At 38.6% G+C, this 15,507-nt stretch overlaps 1 protein-coding gene across 1 annotated transcript in view; it reads left to right on the top strand.

The window, feature by feature from the left end:
* LOC143301124 (exportin-7-like) overlaps positions 1-15,507 on the top strand; it is a 39,531-nt gene that overhangs the window by 1,754 nt on the left and 22,270 nt on the right. Inside the window, exons 2-13 of the mRNA XM_076615182.1 lie at positions 865-1,011; positions 1,742-1,835; positions 2,385-2,455; positions 2,816-2,911; positions 3,778-3,855; positions 4,688-4,837; positions 6,144-6,270; positions 10,738-10,811; positions 11,089-11,208; positions 11,733-11,879; positions 12,270-12,442; positions 14,166-14,223. Coding sequence (XP_076471297.1) covers positions 865-1,011; positions 1,742-1,835; positions 2,385-2,455; positions 2,816-2,911; positions 3,778-3,855; positions 4,688-4,837; positions 6,144-6,270; positions 10,738-10,811; positions 11,089-11,208; positions 11,733-11,879; positions 12,270-12,442; positions 14,166-14,223 — 1,335 coding nt within the window. The remainder of the gene's footprint in view (positions 1-864; positions 1,012-1,741; positions 1,836-2,384; positions 2,456-2,815; positions 2,912-3,777; positions 3,856-4,687; positions 4,838-6,143; positions 6,271-10,737; positions 10,812-11,088; positions 11,209-11,732; positions 11,880-12,269; positions 12,443-14,165; positions 14,224-15,507) is intronic.

The following is a 15,507-nucleotide window of genomic DNA, read 5'->3' on the forward strand; positions in this document are numbered from 1 at the left end:
CTGTGTGTGTATACATGTGTATGTGTGTTTAATTATTGATAGTTATTTGTTTTTATGTCAGTCATCTTAATCAACCCTGACTGGCTTGAGCTACTTGTATAGTATTGGCATTTAGGAGATTTAGTGACAGTTGAGCAGCCATTTATTTGCAACATGATATTGATATATAATTATATTTTAATTTGTATGTAAATTCAATATTGAGAGGGCGATTTATTTTGCGTTGATTACCCTCTGAATTACTTGCAGAAGTCCATGCAAAAATGTTCTCTAGCTTGTGTCATGTTTTTTCTATTGTTTTTGTTGTTTAAATTGTAACATTGTTGTATATGAAATAACAGTGTATAACTATAACATTATTTGTTAACAGTAAAATTTCAGACAGTGATATTCTTCAGCTCAACTGAATGAAATACAGAGTGATTCAAAATGACATATCTTCTGAAGTTAATCATGCTATTATCTTGAATTGATAAAATATAAAATGGACCAATTGTAAAAATGTCTGTCTAATCAGGTTTTCCATTCCCTGACATTGTCAGAGACAAGTTTTGATTTTCTTTTCTATATGTCTTACGATATGAATTTATGTGGCATTGCTGAGGCTGAGAAATCTTGCACTGTTTCCAGTGTAGGAGAGACTGAACCTTGAACCTGAAACTTGTATGCTAGTTGCTACACAGTGCTTTAGTGTGGCAGGAACTGAGGGAGAAGAAAAATCAGCAAACATGACTTTGTTTGGTTTTCAATCTTTTGAAAATGCTTTTCTCTCATTTGATAGTTGATGATAATTTCATGTTTTTTTCTCAGTTGCAGGCTTGCTGTTATTGCCTTCTTCACAGGGTATTTTATGTTTGTCAACAGGAGCTTATGCAGTTGGAAAACCTGTGCAAAGAACTATATGAAACGACCAATGCTGGCATACGTTCAGAAGCAGAAAAAGCACTTGTGTCTTTTGCCAACTCCCCAGACTGTTTGGCAAAATGTCAGTTGCTGCTGGAGAGGGGCAATGTGAGTTCAGTTTGCTTGATCTTTCCTGTAGAACTAGAGGGAAATGGATGTATAATGACAGTAATTTGCTGGGGGGTTGACTGCAACAGGTCACAGGACCAATTGAAAAGAGGCCAGGGGTCTTTTTAGAAGTCATTAAAAAAACAAAACAAAAAGAAAACAACAAGATTTTAAGCTCTGTGATGCACTGGCTCTTTTACAAATAGGTAAATACACATTGACATAGGTTTTGAGTTGCCCCTCTAACAATACTGTGTACATACATACATTTTTTTATATGTGGACACAGACGTGCGCACACATACACATACACGCTTGCACAGAACATAGTTGCTTTCTCACAGGATAAATATTGACTGATATCATGATTTGACTTGTTCTGAAAATGGTTTACATTCTTGTATGATAGTTGATTGCTTTTTGAAAACAAGTTACTGTGATAAAGTGGTTAAAAACAGATGAAAAAGAAGAGGTGAAATCTTGATCATTCATTGCACATGAGCATTAAGCTTGAAATTCCATTGGCCACAGAAATTGAGAAGTGATAAAACTAAAAGTGGATTGTTATAAAGAAAAGAAATCCCTTCTTTACCTGCTTTAGTCCCCGATGCACTTGGCAGTCAGCAGTATCATTGTAGCTCATTTGGCAGTTTTCTTAAGCATTTTAGCTCAAGCGCTGTGTTGGGAAAGGTATTCTGCAGCAAAATGTGTAGTGCTGTTTTTGTTTCAGTCTCCATATGCACAGCTTTTGGCAGCTACCACCTTGACAAAGCTTGTCTGTCGTGCCAACATCACCCTTCCCTTGGAGCAGAGGGTAGAAATCAGTGAGTATTTGTGTGCAGACTTGATAAAGTACAGATCTGTGGAACAATATGTTCTTTGATTCTGAGTGAAGCTTGTTTGGTTTAGGATGTAGAATGCATGTGTAATGTCGCTGCACCCCAGGATTCTAATAATCTAGCTATGTCAGTATATGAACAAACAAAAAAAAAAGAAAAAAAGCTATATGGTGTTAATGAGTGATTGTGTGTTGTAATTATAACCTAATGTGGTTTAATCAATGGCAGTATGTGATTTGTACTGTGTCATCCACTTGTTAGGTTCAAAAAGCAGTGTTTTCAAATTGGCCTGATCTGTTTAAAAGTGGGTCACTCGGTAGTATTTTGAAGTTAAGAAATGATTCTGGAGTTAACATGACAAAGCATGAAATAGGACGAGGGTGTTACATTTTTCGAATATTATTTGATGTAATTTGAAATATTTGCATGTTCAGTGCTGATATGTACAATTATTTATAATGTTGTGTAATTTATGTATAATTAAGGTATTGTAGTAAATTGTCTTTTACATTCTATAATACTTGTGATTTTCAGGAAACTATGTGCTGAATTACCTTGCCACCAGACCAAAACTGCTGCAGTTTGTCTCACAGGCGCTTGTTCAGGTATCAGTTTCAGTTTAACTCTGGTAGTCTTTTCCTCTTTTTTGTCATGCCTCACTCAATACATAGTCAAAAATATGTTTAAAAAAAACAAACCCAAAAAACATGATGCTAATATGATTATGAAAAAACGACACAATGTGTGTGGTCTCCTGACGTTATGTGATGAATTACAGTTGTTTTTCTTATGCAAAATTTGTAAGGATATATTGTTGTTTGGTCATACTCCTTGTTGTGTTCTTATAGCTTTGAATGTTCAGTTATTTCATCTGTTATTGTACTGATTGGCTGCACTATAAGCACTGTTTTTATAATAACCATTTGTGTATGAAACACTTATTTTTATTTATGTCTCTGTTTCAGCTGTTTGCAAGAATCACCAAATTTGGTTGGTTTGATGCCAGCAAAGATGAATACATATTCAGGAACGTAGTCACGGATGTTGGCAAATTTTTGCAAGTAAGTTCTGCATTGCTTGTTTGCCAAGTAAGAAATTTGGAAAGATTGTGTGCACATGAAGAGTGACAGTGAAGAGTTATGAGCATGTTGCGAGTTATTACTTCTTCCTTAGTACATAAGAAGTGAAGTTTTATGATGCATGTTCTGTGAGTGATTTTTCTTGTTTAATACATTAGAGAAAAGTGACATGATGTGTGTGGGTTTTTTCAGTTCAAAATATAAGGTTGAAGTCTTAGTCTGATGATATATAAATGCTTGATCGTTATGTATACTGTAATTTTTTTTTTTTATTCACGTTATGTTGCTAATTTGTTTGCATGTTAACGCAAAATACTTGCATGCATTAATTGACTGTCCCATTTTTGTATGTTAGGAAAGAAGAGTGGTAAAACTGATGTTACCTTATATTCAGTGACATATTGATTTGTTTAGTTTATCAAGTTAAATGAAAGAGTGTTACAGATATTTTTATCTCTGGTAATGGTTTTGTCTTTTTGTTTGTCAGAAATGAAGAGTTACATTGATGACTTGTTTGCATGCAGTAATTGACTAAGTTGTCTTTGTATATGAAAATTTGGAATGAGACCGATATTATCAATGTATTTTCATGCAGTAATTTACTAGTCTTTTTTTAAGTATGTTGGGAATGGAGAGTGATAGTGATGGTGCACTTACAAACTCTATTCATCTACAACAAATGCAGTGAATGTTAGTGTGCCATAGTTTATCAGTGAAATATCAGAATGAAATGGCAAACCCAGCCCATAAGTATTATCTCAGCTTTGTGTATTATGGGTGTATTTTTCCTTTTGGTGCAGAATAGTCTATGTCTGTAATGAATCAACCAATTCACTTCATTGTTACAGAGTGGCTCTACACAGCATGTGATGGTTGGAGTCCAGCTGTTGTCACAACTTGTGTGTGAGATGAACCAAGTCAGTGAGGTAACAGGCAGACCATATATTGTATTGGTGTGCTCATTTATTTTATTCATTCTGTTTACCTTTGTTTCTTATCACATAGTATATACAGTTGAATAAAGTCTTATGCATACAGTCATATAACCAGTTTTGTGTTTGAACTTCATATGTGCAATGATTTGTTGCATATTGTTTTTGTTACGGCTGTGAACATACATTTACACACACACACACACACACACACACACATATATATATATATATATATAATATATATATAAACAATTCATTTAGCTTTTCAAGCGATATACATGCACAGATTCATCCTTCATTTTAATATATCTATCTACAGATTCTGACCTGATCTGTTCCCTTGTAATCTCTTGATATAATCACAGAATTACTAATCATTGTGGTGTTATGTGCATATTGGTCATACACTTTAGACCCTTCACTAATTATAAGTGTTGATAAGAGCATTGTTGAGTTGAAACAGAACAAGATGTCATTGTAAGAGGAATGAATCTGGACATTATGCCATTGAAAAAATGTTTATCAACGTCTTTTGTTTTTAATCCAGTCATCACCACAAGAATAAATGCTTGAAGTCTTGAGATGATTTTTTGTATTGTAAATGAACAATTTGTAGTATTTAAGTTAAACCATTGATATTATTTCAGTCAGAAATTTAAAAAGACTTTATGCTGCATGTTCTTGACACATGAAACCAGAGGTTTCCTTGGTATGTTTATTAATCTTGTTTTCTAATGTTTGCTTTGTGCCTTTACATCACAATTTGCTCTATGAATAAACAGGTGTTGACTGTACACTAAAAGAAGAACTGATTGTTTTTCAGTCTGAAGCTAGTCGCTCTCTTACGAAACACAGAAAGATTGCCTCGTCCTTCAGGGACACGCAGTTGTTTGAAATCTTCCAGTTGGCATGCTCCCTCCTCCGCTCTGCTGCCGGAAACATGAAGAGCTTGGATTTTTCTGATGGAGATCAGGTTGGGTTTATATTATTCTGCTCTTGGTTTATTGTCTATTGACTGTAAGGTAATTTAGATAGGCGACACATTCTTTTCAGCACATGCATACACACTGATACAATTGGTGTGGGAAAGGGAGGGAGGTGGGAGGATTATTCATAAAGAAAAACCAGTGAACAGTGGAGTGATGGGGCATTGGTGGAGGGGTCTGCATGATTTGTATGTATATTTATACTTCTGTAATGTTTATACATATAACATCAATGAAAGGAGAAAGTGTTTGGTCAGCAGTTACACTGTCATGCAGACATTTTGAATATAAGTGACGCAGCACTTGAAAATTCAGCTAAAGTTGCAGCCAGCTATCCTTAGCTATGCACAAAAACATGTCATTAACGTCAAAATCATGAAGATCAACATTTTTACACATTTTGCATCTTTGAAGTCTTTTCTTAGCTGTCGGTAGGTATTTTAGTATAAAACTGTCTGAAACTGTTGTGTTTTTAATGTTTTCAAGTGCTTGTGCTGTTGGTAGTGCTGCACATATTCATCACTTTTAAGTTGCAGTGTTAATGCATGTAACTCGGGCTTTTCCTGACATTGTGGCAGCCGATGATGTGGCAATACATTTAATGACTGCAGTTAGTAAACAGTATTTTGATCTAGGATCTAAAGCCGAAGTTCAAAAGATTATCAGCGTTGCAGGAAATATTTTTTGTTCAAACACTAAAGGGACCTTTGTCTCTCTCTTGAACATTAACTGTCGCCTCTGACTGCTCTCTGGGCATGATGTCACTCCTCCACTCTCCATTCTTAATTTCGTTTGAGTACAGAAAGAAAAGATTGATATTCCTGCGCTTTTTTCATATAGAGATTGGTAGTTTATTTAATTCTGAATCTGTTGATACCACATACATGTTAAAGATAATTCTTGTTCTAAAGTTACAGGCATGCAAATCTATGTTTTTTCATGAGCTGATTTCTCCGTTTGTTCTCATAGGGCACACAAACTGTGAAAAAACTATTGAAAAACAAAAACAAACTATGATAGAGATCTATTCTAGGGTTTTTTGTTTGTTAATCTGTGGTTTTTAAACTTTCTGAAAGTACATATTTTAGATAATACAGACTTACTGTAATTAGTTGAAATCCTCAGAATTATGGAGACATTTGTGATACATCACTTAACCCCCATCAGTAAAAGGTGTATTGCTTGTCTGATGAACTGACTTTTTTTTTCTTTTCTTTTTTTAAATCGATAGTTCCTGTCACCAGCAGAGACAGCTCGTATGATAAGCTGGTAAATGTGTTGGATTTATTTCAGCATGGTCTCCTGTCCCACACCTTGCAGTTGGCACACAACTGTCTCACTTTTGACTTCATTGGCACCTCCACAGATGAATCTTCAGATGATCTGTGCACTGTACAGATTCCAACCAGCTGGCGCACAGGTCAGTCACATGGTCCTTGGAATGAATATGAACCATGTGTAAGACAGAGATCTCAAAACTCTGTGTATTTTACAAAAGATTCTCGTTTATGTGCCAAACTGTTGCATAATTTTTACAGTCGTATGGGCTTTATAACCCATTGTTGTGATGTTTCCTTTTCTCCCATTCAATCCCTTGTATATATTTAAAAGAAAACTAAAAAAAGAAAAAGAAAAAAGGGAATGAAATAGGTCCATTAGCATGCATCTTCCATATGCATGCATCTTTAGCTATTTTGCTGAGTGTGATGATCTCCATTTTCAGTGTTCTCCCTTAGGCTGAGGTCACCAAATTACATTTATTGATGAAAAGTTATAGTTGTGGAGATTTTTAGTATTGTTTCAGTCTTATTTTAGCAGCCTTCAAATGTGTGACTGATTCAGTCAGTGACTTTGACTACTCAGTTTTTGTTTTACTTGTATATTGGCTGTTCTTCTGTCTTGAACTATTTTTGTGAAAATTTGTGCAGGTTTTATATTGCTGTATACTATACAGGCATGAGATTTTTCCGACTATAGTCGGATTTCCGACCGAAAATTGGCTCCAGAGGCCACTTTTGAGATTCGCGTAAATCCGTTGAGAAAATCGGATGGGGGGTGAGGTTTTTTTTCCAACCCACGAAGGTTGCACAAACGTTGCCCGACCGATCAACAAGACAGACCCACAGCATTTGCTAAAATACCCCATGTTTGGATAAGTGAACCAATTGAGAATAAGTGTTCCATTGCTCCTCTGTCATTCAGCTTATCCGTATTCGGTCGGGATTACAAAACTAGCTCGCAGGCTTCACGACTTGCAAAGATACCTGATTTCATCGATCGTCTTCAGTCATTGACAAAATAAGAAAACTCACAAAGGATTAGAGGATTTTTGCAGCAGAGATCGATAAAGGAGTAAATAATAAGTGGAACTGGGTCTGGCAAGATGAGATTGTGAGAACAGAAGTGAAGAATAAAAAAAAAATAACTTCACAGGTAGGCGACGCCATTCACAAAATTGACACAGCGGGCAAGGCCAAGTGCGATTGGTGTCAGATTGTATGGGTGTAGCTCTTCAGGCTAGGCACGGAACTCTGTTTTCACATCTGCATTAAAAACGGAGCGTCCGTTTTCTAGAAGAAAAAAGAAAGAAAGAAAAAACCGATGGGCCGTTCTATATCGTTTACCGATGATCTGTCTAAAATGAAAACGGAATGCTCTTTCGAAAGCGTCGTTTGTTGACCCCTTGAGAGGCGATCCAGTGACTTGTCAGAGCACCAAAATAGAAGTCCAAAAGTTTCCTAACACACTGTGAAGAGCACACACGCATGTAAAATGCACACATACGGTCGATCACACACACACGCGCGCGCACATGGACAAGTGAGCGCGCGCACAATAACACACACACACACACACACACAAACTTGCGAGCACGCACAGATGCACCAGTGTGCGCGATCTCCATCCCTGTCAAGCCACAAGGGCCGTGGGTACATCTGCTTGACTCTCTGTTCATTCCGAGCAAAAGCTGCCAAGGTTTGCCACTTTATGCACAAGTAACATTATTGAAACAGAAACTTTGTAGCAACTTATTGACATCAGTGCCTTTTCTGGCACAGCCGACGCTTCTGTACAGACAGTTCATGGCAAGAGTCAGTGTATTTAGATTTGAGACCTATAGCCGTCCACATTACCAAAGTTACACACACACGCACAGACACAGAGCTGAATTGAATGTGCATGCGCTCGCACACACACACACACACACACACAAAAACAAAACAAACATATGAATGCGTTCACATATACTCATCCTCTGTTTTTTTATTTTATCTCTCTCCTTCACACTTGCACATGCACACATAATATGAGCGCTCACACAATCACACAGAGCTTAATAACACACAGATGCACGCGCACACTCACACACACACTCTCTCTTTCAAGCACACACACACATGGAGATAGAAAACACACGCACGCACACACACACACACACACACACACACACAAACACAGAATTGTATTTAAAGCAATGCACATATATGCGCACATACAAACTTGCACTTTTCTTCCCACCTCCCCCCCTCTCTGTCTCTGTCTCTGTCCCTCTCTCCCTCTTTCTCTCACACACACACACACACACACACACACACACACAGATCTATTGAATTTGAAAGCAGTGCATACACATGCACAAACACAACTTGCATTCTTACCTCCTACAATCTCCCCTCTCTTTCTGTCTGCCTCCCTCTCTCTCTCTTGTTTACACACAGTTGAATTGAAACCACACATACACGCACGTGTGCGCACTCATGCTTGCTTGCTGTCTCTCTCTCTCTTTCTCCCTTGAACACACACACACACACACACACACAGTCCATGCTAGGGAACTCTCAGCGGATCCCCTATTTTCAGCGGAAGAGCAGTTGATTTCAGAGAGAAAAAAATCACTCTCCAAACCCCCGCTCCCCTCCTGCAGACTTCACTTTCATGATTTGCTAAGGTACCCCTCCCCTCTCTCTTGAGTCTCCTACCAGTGCTGAGGGAAGGGGGGAGAGGAGGGGGGGGGGGGTATGAAACCACTGTCAATGACTGGCAATTTTGGCACTGAGCCAAGACACTGACCACTCCCTCCAGCTGAAAATCCTTGACTGCTTGAAAGTGATATAACCAGTCACAGACCCACCCCCTCCTCCCTCTAGTCATTCCACTTCCCCCTTTCTTTCCACAACCAACACACATGCATGTCAGTGGAACAGAGACTACAGCTGAAGAGACCAGATGGTCAGTTATATTGGTACAGTGAACGCTTGTGTGCTAATAACATTTTCCTTGAAAACACACACACACACACACACACACACTCTCACTCACTCACACAAAGAGTTCAACTCACAGAGAGTTGTATTTAAAGCAGTGCACATACATGAACTTTAACCCGGAGAGCGCGATGAGCCACGATCGTGGCTTTCCCGGTAAAATGCGATGGGCCACGATCGTGGCTCTGTTTACATAAGGTCCGACATCGTACGGCTATGCTCGGCAGCCTTCGTAAAACTGCCTCGTTCTGGTGTTACTGCTTCCCTGCTTGTGTTTGCACAAACTTTGACCGAGTTTATAAGTCCAGATCTTCGTATTTTTTGTAAAGAATGAGTGACACTGAAGTTGACAAAGCTCAGGAAATGAGTGACCTTGTCACTAGTGATGATTCATTTGCTGACAGGGATTCTGGTGAAAACGGCTTTGTTATTTTGACACTTGGGCATGCTGGCTTGCTTGTTGTTCATTCAGTTTTGTATCTCCAGCCACAAAAACTGGGGGGTGGGTGATGGGGGTGGGGAGGGGTGGTAAAGTGGGTTAGGCATGGGTCTATTGCGATTTCTTGACCAAATCAAGCTAGAAAACTGGAAATTATTTTAATTTAAAGCATTCTTGCTGCTTTTGAAAGCAACATGAGCTAAAAGAAAACATTTATTTCTGTTTTTGCCTGTGATTGCATAAAATATTGTAGATGTGTGCGTGCGTGGCGTTGGTGGGTGTGTCTCAAACAAATAATACAGTGCTTATAATTTCATTGTTTCAGTTATATTCATTTCATGATTCTGCAGCCAGAACATTTTCTGCACAGTTTAATGCCAATTTTGAGATTTTGACTCTGTAAAAGATGTGAAAATACCTATAAACATTGTGGTTGACGTTTTTGGAAAACAAGTTTGCAAAATTTGTTGTTTATATCCTGTGGAATATCTCCAACTACTTACAAGGTACAGCCTTTTTCTTACTTTTATCTGATTCTTCATTCACTCTACTTTCCAAAAATGTATAGGTTTACCTATTTATTCTTACTGATAAGCATACAAATGCCCCAAATCAGAGCACAGGTAGCGGAGGCAAACTATCCCTTTGTTTTAAGCATGATTTCTGTAAGTATGTTTTATTATATCCAGCACTTTGAGGGTTAACTCTCTCCTACCATGTCCAGCCCGACCCCTATTCTCAATCTCTTTGTCTGTCTGTCTCTCTATCTCACATACACACAGAGAGTTGCATTGAAACCACACACACAGACACACACACACACACACACACACACACACACACACACGAGACACGATTTTGAAAATCATGCCCCCAAGGCTGACTTCACTTCAGTTTAGGAAGAATTGGACTGATTTTTTGCCTTCTGTGGGTTGGAATGCCTCTGCAGCATTGGTGGCCCGCAAGTGCAGATTTCATGGTTTGAAATTGAAAAAAACCTTCAGCTTCAGGGGGCTTCATCCCCAGACCCCCACCAGGGGCGTTGCCCCATGGACAACAACTGGGGGCCTTCTGAGGCCCCCATCTTTCAGACTCGATCACAATTTCCCAACCTCATGCCTGACTATAACAGGATACAATGGCAGTAATGATGTATAATTGATGTGTTTTGGTTTTGTTTCAGCCTTCCTTGATGTATCAACTCTAGAGCTCTTCTTTGACCTGTACTCTGGGCTGCCCCCATCCCTGTCTGCCACCGTGAGTTTTCACTTGCTTTCAGATCTTAGATGGCTTTTTTAGAATCTACTAGGACATGGGAAGGAAAGTCCAACCAAAATAACAACACTATGTATCTCAGTATATGCATGTCAGCCTGTTTTCCCTTTTCTCTATCATGGTCTCTCTCAACTGTATTCACTACCTTCCTGCCTTCACCTTCTGGGTATGTGCATATTTTTTTCCCCATTTTACCACAGGTCTGTAGAAAAGTGCCACATGTTGATACTCATGTTTATAGTTTCTCACCTTCTTTCAGGCTTTGTCCTGCCTAGTGCAGATAGCATCTGTGAGGCGCTCCCTGTTCAACAACGCAGAGAGAGCCAAGTTTCTGAACCACTTGGTGATGGGTGTGAGATCTATTCTGGACAATCCACAGGTACTGACACTAGTTACACCCTTCTAAACCTTGATGAATGAAATTGTAGCAGGTGCCTGCCATACAGTTGAAAAGTTTAGCTGTTGTGCTTTTTTGGCGGTTGGAAAATACCATTGTACTTTTTCACAGTAATATTAAAAGATTATTGAAATGTTCCTTAATCTTTGCACATATGATCACAAATCAGATGAACAATTCCGTTGTTTTGCTGCCATTTTAGTTCAGTGTGAAAAGTGGTTTGTGTTTGTCGATGTCTTAGATGTTGTTTTAAAAGGAATAGAATGGCATGAGCATTGTATAGTCCATTGGTTGTGTAAATAGTTACAAAGGTGACTATTTCTTACATTGCTTTCATAGAAATGAAACAGCAGATCTATGCTGGTGATAAGCATGGCATTAAATGCACAATGTTTGTTTTGTTTTGTTTTTTGTTTTTTTTTAAAGTCTGTTGGTTGAAAACTATAGAAAAACAAGAGGTGATTTAGGAATAGGACGGATTTCTGATTTTGTTGTTTGTTGACCAGGGTTTGTCAGATCCCAACAACTATCACGAGTTCTGTCGTTTGCTGGCTAGACTGAAGTCCAACTACCAGCTCGGGGAGTTGGTGAAAGTGGATCACTATGCTGACGTCATCAAGCTGATTGCGGAGTTCACTGTCACCAGTCTCAGGGTATAACTGCAGCATACATTTACAATTGCCAGACTGACTGATTTGGTTTATGTTATAGGATTTGTTTTTATGGTGTTTCAGAGTGTATTCCCATCTTTAACACAAAGTCACCAGTGATTAATTTTATTGCTTACTTGCACACGCATAAATACTTACACATGTACACACACACACACACACACACACACACAGAGAGATACATATATACACGCTCATACACACTAGAAACACAGATGCATGTATACCTACAAACAACGCATTGACACAGGACATGTTTAAATTATTTTTTAATCACACATACTCAGATGAGTCATTTGAGTTCTTTTCAACTGGTCAACTATGTCAGTATAGTGACTGTGTGATTTTTTGGTTTCCTTTCATTGTCTCCAGATGTGGCAGTTTGCACCAAACAGCGTCCATTACTTACTGGGCCTGTGGCAGCGAATGGTGGCATCAGTACCATACGTGAAAGCCACAGAGCCACATATGCTGGAGACGTATACGCCTGAGATCACTAAAGCGTACATCTCTTCTCGACTTGAGTCCGTCCACTCTGTTGTCAGGTTTGTGATTGCTTTGTTTAGTTGAAATGAATTCTTATGTTTGGTGGTAAATGGAATTGTCTATTCTCAGCATGGCTGTTAACATCTGATGATATTGATGATGAGGATGTTATGTGGCAGCTATCCTCGGTCAGAGACGGAAGTTCTAAGTGCCTTACAAACTAGGAGTCATTTGCATACAGACTGCACACTTGGGTAGAGCTGACTGAGAGCTGTTTTTTGCCGCTTATCATTTGCTTCCTGTGTCATTCAGTCAGGTTTCAGTCACACACATTCACTCACACAGGCAATTTTTTTTTTCATTCAAGCTGTAGAAATTTGTTTACCCTTTTCTGTGCAAACTTCTTTTGTTGTATTTCTGTGAAAAATATGGAACAGTGCAAACTTTTTTTTAATTACACATACTTAACTGTGACCCAACTAGTGCAGACTCTGGCAGGGGTCTGACATTCCTGTCCTGTGCAAACTACTATCCGCTTATGCGGAGAAAACGAAACTACGGCCAATAACCTCCCGGAAGTAGGTAACCTCCCCTTTGTCCGGCTGGCTAGCGCCCTCTTTTTCGGGCAGCCATTATGACTCCTGTTCCTGTGCTCTCCATATGGCTAAGTTTTTTCGTATTTTCTGTCTGTCTGTCGATTCTCTGGCGTTATTTTTGTCAAATTTTGACTTCAGCCAGGTCACATAATTATATGGTTCGATTGGGAGATTGGCCTAAAATTAAGGCGCGATCACAATCGATTCGCGGACGCTCTGGGCCCTCTATTTCTGGCCCTCTCAACAACGCCAACCCGCCACCTCCTCCACTTCCTTCACTCCCTCCGGTCGACTCCAGACCTCCACCACCTCCTGCTCCTTCTCCGGCGACTTCTAGGGGTACGTTACCCCATACTCAGGTCAGTGGTGCCACTGATGCTGTTCTTTTCAATTCGCGAACGGACTCAACGCGATCCGCGTTTCTCGGCCCTGCCGGTCAGCAGGACACCCGAGTCGATCTCCTCTATCACTTTTCCCATGCCAACAATGGAATGTGCCATAATCCCTTTGGGAAAACAACACCATACACTGGCGAACGCCAGAGAATCGACAGACAGACAGAAAATACGAAAAAAAACTTAGCCGTATGGAGAGCACAGGAACAGGAGTCATAATGGCTGCCGGAAAAAGAGGGCGCTAGCCAGCGGGACAAAGGGGAGGTTACCTACTTCCAGGAGGTTATCAGCCGTAGTTTCGTTTTCTCCACATAAGCGGATAGTAGTTTGCACAGGACAGGAATGTCAGACCCCTGCCGGAGTCTGCACTAGTTGGGTCACGGTAAGTATGTTATTTAAACGTAATTTTAGATAGAAAATTTCCTGGTTTTTTTTTTTCTTTCTTTTTTTTTGTTTTTTTTTTTGTGATGTTCAGCCCTTTTGTTTAATGCCAGTTCATCTGTGCCTTGATCAAGTTTTTGTAATCGAGCAGAGATACACTTTGCATGCATGAAGAGTTACAATATTTTTAGTTTTAGGTATTGATACTTAGGCTGGTAATTATATTTCATTTGAAGAGTTCATGCTTATGATTGCTTTTTGTTGTTGGTTTTTGTGTTTGTGAACATGTCATACAGTTTTTTTTTAAAGAAAAGTAAGCAAAAAGAACTTTTCTGCATAAATTGGTGTTTTGTGGGTGTTTTTTTGTGACTTGGCCCATCATGGATAAAAATGGATATGTTTATGTACAGAGATGGTGCAGAAGATCCACTGGATGACCATGGCATGATCTCACAACAACTGGAACAGGTAGATAAAACAGAAAGTTCTTCTTGTTGTTTTAATACAATTTGTAACACATTCAGGGGTAAACTTTGCCTGATAACTGATTCTTTGATTTTTTTTTGGGGGGGGGGGGGTATCATAGGCAGCAGGGATGTAGGGTGAGGTAGAAAGAAATGAGTTCGCAATTTGATGGCATAGTGTTCTCTTGAATGTATTGTGCCAGTGCTTGTGTGCATGAGATGAAAAGCAAGAAATTGTTTTGAAGTGCCTGAGGTCATATAGTTGTGCAGCTTGCATTATCAGTGAACATTGTATGGTAGAAACATCTTTGTCAACTTCAGATATTTTTGTACATGAAATATTTTATTCAGCTCAATGTTATGAATGTTCATTGTTCAAGAAAAAACTTCTGTAACTTATCTGAGACAGGTTGTTATGTATGCTGATACAGACAGTTTATGAGAGAATGCAGGATATTGTGTACACTGATACACATATTTTTAAGATAATGAAGACTATTGTGTGTACTGATATTTGTGTATTTTAAGGATAATTTAGGTTATTGTGTTGAATGATACAGATGTTGTTTTTGAGATAAGAATAAGAATAACTTTATTATCTCCAACTGGAGAAATTTGGTCAGGTGCATTATCACAACATAGACAAGTAAACAACATGGGGAACATAAATGTAAAAGTCAACAACAGCTTTTACAAATATTACGAAGACGCAAATGTAAAAAATATCACATACACCGTTTCATACATACATCCACACACTGCAGGTAATAACTTGTATTCTTAATGTAAAAACAGAAAAAATTAAGAAACATTATTTTGAATATAATTATAAGCATAGCCTGCTATATTGCACATTGATTATAATAGACAGATAAGATAAGAATAGAGATAAATTACGGAAAACCACAACCAGATAATCAGCACACACCCGCACCCACCCACCCCACACATGCGGTTTACTTGATTAAACAAGAGTAATAAACATATGTTCTCAGATAAAAGCATTTCACATATTCGCTTTTAAAACATTGCATTTAATTATTACATCGTAATTATTAACAGAAATATATTTAGAATATGGACGTTAGCATTAGACATATTCCATTGTACATTCATTCTGCATATTGCACATTATTCATCCTACATGTTGCACATTCATAATAACCGATTGTCACGTTTTTAAGCTCAGTAAACACACACACACACACACACACACACACACACACACACACACACACACACACACACACCATCTAAATACACTTATAGTGAATAGATGTTAAACTGA

This window comes from Babylonia areolata, chromosome 2 (genome assembly GCF_041734735.1).
Source record: "Babylonia areolata isolate BAREFJ2019XMU chromosome 2, ASM4173473v1, whole genome shotgun sequence".
In the NCBI taxonomy this organism is placed as follows: Eukaryota; Metazoa; Mollusca; class Gastropoda; order Neogastropoda; family Buccinidae; genus Babylonia; species Babylonia areolata.